The sequence below is a fragment of the Loa loa genome (genome assembly GCF_000183805.2).
Source record: "Loa loa unplaced genomic scaffold supercont3.602, whole genome shotgun sequence".
Taxonomy (NCBI): Eukaryota; Metazoa; Nematoda; class Chromadorea; order Rhabditida; family Onchocercidae; genus Loa; species Loa loa.
This window is the reverse complement of record NW_018108782.1, coordinates 18133-20928: the sequence shown is the minus strand read 5'-3', so window position 1 is coordinate 20928 and position 2796 is coordinate 18133. Positions and strand designations below refer to the sequence as shown.

General features: G+C 24.8%; 1 protein-coding gene across 1 annotated transcript; it reads left to right on the top strand.

The window, feature by feature from the left end:
- Positions 1–199: 199 nt before the first annotated feature.
- On the top strand, positions 200–960 carry LOAG_14301 (hypothetical protein; the record flags this gene model as incomplete). The annotated part of the gene is made up of 2 exons (XM_003149798.1): positions 200–359; positions 878–960. Coding segments are annotated over 2 exons (243 nt in total), but the record flags the coding sequence as incomplete, so codon positions are not given.
- Between the last annotated feature and the right edge of the window lie 1836 nt (positions 961–2796).

Here is a 2796-nt window from a genome sequence, read left to right as displayed (position 1 = left end):
ATAATAATGATAATAATGATAATAATAATGATGATAATAATGATAATAATAATAATAATAATAGTAATAATAATAATAATAATAATAATAATAATAATAATAATAATAATAATAATAATAATAATAATAATAAAACTATAATAATGATTATTAATATTATAATTTTAGTAGCAAATGGAAAATATTTACATTGTGATAAATGAAAACAATTGTAGAAGTATATTCAACAGAATTAATGAATGAGCCACCACCAGCATATTCACTAACTAGTCCATGTTTACCACCGGACAGTCCACAAGAACAAGATTGGCCATTTGAATCACCATCATGTTTTGATGGCTATCCACCATATCCAGCTGGTTTGTGTAAATTTTCACTTTTCTGTTTTCTTTTAAGTTTTTTTTTTAAAAAGTTCATTCTAAAGTTTCTTGACTTATTGTCATTCAAAAAATAATCAGCAGAAATGACAAAAATTTTATTGAATTAGCTCTTACTATGATTCATTTTACATTACGTTAAATAAATTATTGAAGTTAGCAACAGTTCACAAATTCGATTTATTAATAATTTTTCAATTACTCGAAATCTAATTGTTGCAACTGCTTGTTAGCTTAATGTAATCACTTTTGAATTCTCTTCGAAAAAGTGATTCCTGACCTTTACCCCTTGTCAAGACAGTACTTCAACTTTTTTACCTTTAATACATTGTAAAGGAAGTAAAATTAGGCATTAACTTTTATTTTAAAAAATGAAAAAATTACACGAGGAAATGTTCGAAATTCTGCAATTCTTATATTTCTGATTTTTTTTTTATTAAAAAAAAAGTTTCCCATCATCTAAATTTTTGAACATTTTGTAAACAGTAAACAAATTAAAGGTCCACCACTACTCAAAATTGCCTATCCGAAAGACATTCCCGGTCCAACATATGGCTGTCCGAAATGTGAAGGAAGATTTCTGGTAAATTTCAATAATTCTTCATTCTATTTGGGTTTTCTTATATTTGCAGTTTGATTAGTCTTGTAATTTTCTAATATGGTGCTATTTTCGTTTCCTGAATCCATTTGGTAATATTTCCGTGATCATGAACCGTATAAATCGATTGATTAAGTATTTTTTGATGCATTGAGTTGGTTACCGACCATTGAAAATTATTAATCAAAAAAAACAATAGGTCAATTCTTTATCATTTTTTATCAAACAAAAAGAAACCCGAATTTCTCTAGCATTCTCTTCCACCCAAGCATCACCAGGATTTGTTGGAAAAATAAATCATAAAGAAAAAGCAGCATTTATCATTTAACAAATTTTAAAAATAAATTGTTAGTTTTTTTGATTTTCTTTCAGTACTATAGACCTGCTGGTATAGTACAATGTCCATTTTGTCATTCTGCAATTTCCATTGGTCGATATGTATGTTTTATTAGACATTTTATGCAATTAAACTTAAAAAAATGTAAAAAGAAAAAAAAGTAAAGAGGAAAAGAAAAATTTCCAATGAATTATTAAATAAATCATTTTATTTTCTCAAATAAGTAATTCTTCTTTTTCTCTGTTTTTCTTCTTATCTCAAATATTTTCTCAGATAAATTTTTGCATAATTCTATAAAATCTTCTATTTAAAGTATTTGAAATGTAAATTTAAGCGAGCTATGCAAATGAATTTTACTTATTTTAAAATTTTTGCTGTAAATTATTTCATTTCCTTTTTATTTTATACAGGTACGAATACGCGCATACTCATTTATCATGTTTGGTTTACTATTTTTAATTATCAGTTTAACTTTCGGTTTGGCAACAAAAATACTTACAGACTGTTCCACGGGCTATTTTATTGTTGGTTAGTTTTTTTTTCTATTCTTATATTAAGATTTTTATAAATTCTAATTGATAAATGATATATACTATGAATTTTTTTAATTAATCAATTGTTTGGAGGACATGCAAATAGATCAAGCAAATTATTAATAAACGGATCAAGAAAATTATTATTAGATGTAGTTCATAAAGTTTTTTTTTAATGCTCTGAAAGAAATTAGAAATGCTTCATTAATTTATTTCATGCTTTTCAAGCACTATCTCAATTGCTTGAAGTATTTAAATATTTGTTTGCTCTTTTTTTTTTCTTTTACGGGTAAACGATGAAATATTTTGTCTCTTTGAATACATGCCATAATTTTAGAATTTAATTAGGATTATTTTTATTCATAGCCAGAAATTTTTCTAACAGAATAGAAGTATTCTTAAATTGATTCATTAGTTACCTCATTTATAATAATTACCATTTCATTACCTCTTTTTTTTCAGCTTTAATAATAGCAATATCTGGTCTAATCTTTCTGATTCGAGCTTTGCATATGTGTTACCGTTATCGAGAAACAGAACGTATCGAATTTCCTTGAAAAGAAGAAGAAAATAAAATGAAAATGGTGGAGAATTTAACATAATTTGATAGTATTATTTGCGAAAAAAAAAAAAATGAAAAAAGGGGAAAAACGACGAAGAAAAAGATTTTTTGATCGATATGTGTTTTTTTTTTTTCTAGATAATACTCGAAACTCAGCGGATCATTTTCCTAACTTATCATCATTTATATTATTAATAATTATTACTTACAATTCATTTATTTATTAATTAATTTATTTTTCGTGTAATAGAAGCATTAAAAACCGAAATTAATCGCTAAAATTCTAAAAAAATTTTGTCAATTAACAAAACTTGTCATATCATTCTCGGATATTTTAATTTTCCTTTTTGTTTTGACGAGATTCTTCAGGAATGTTTTAGTTCTTTTCA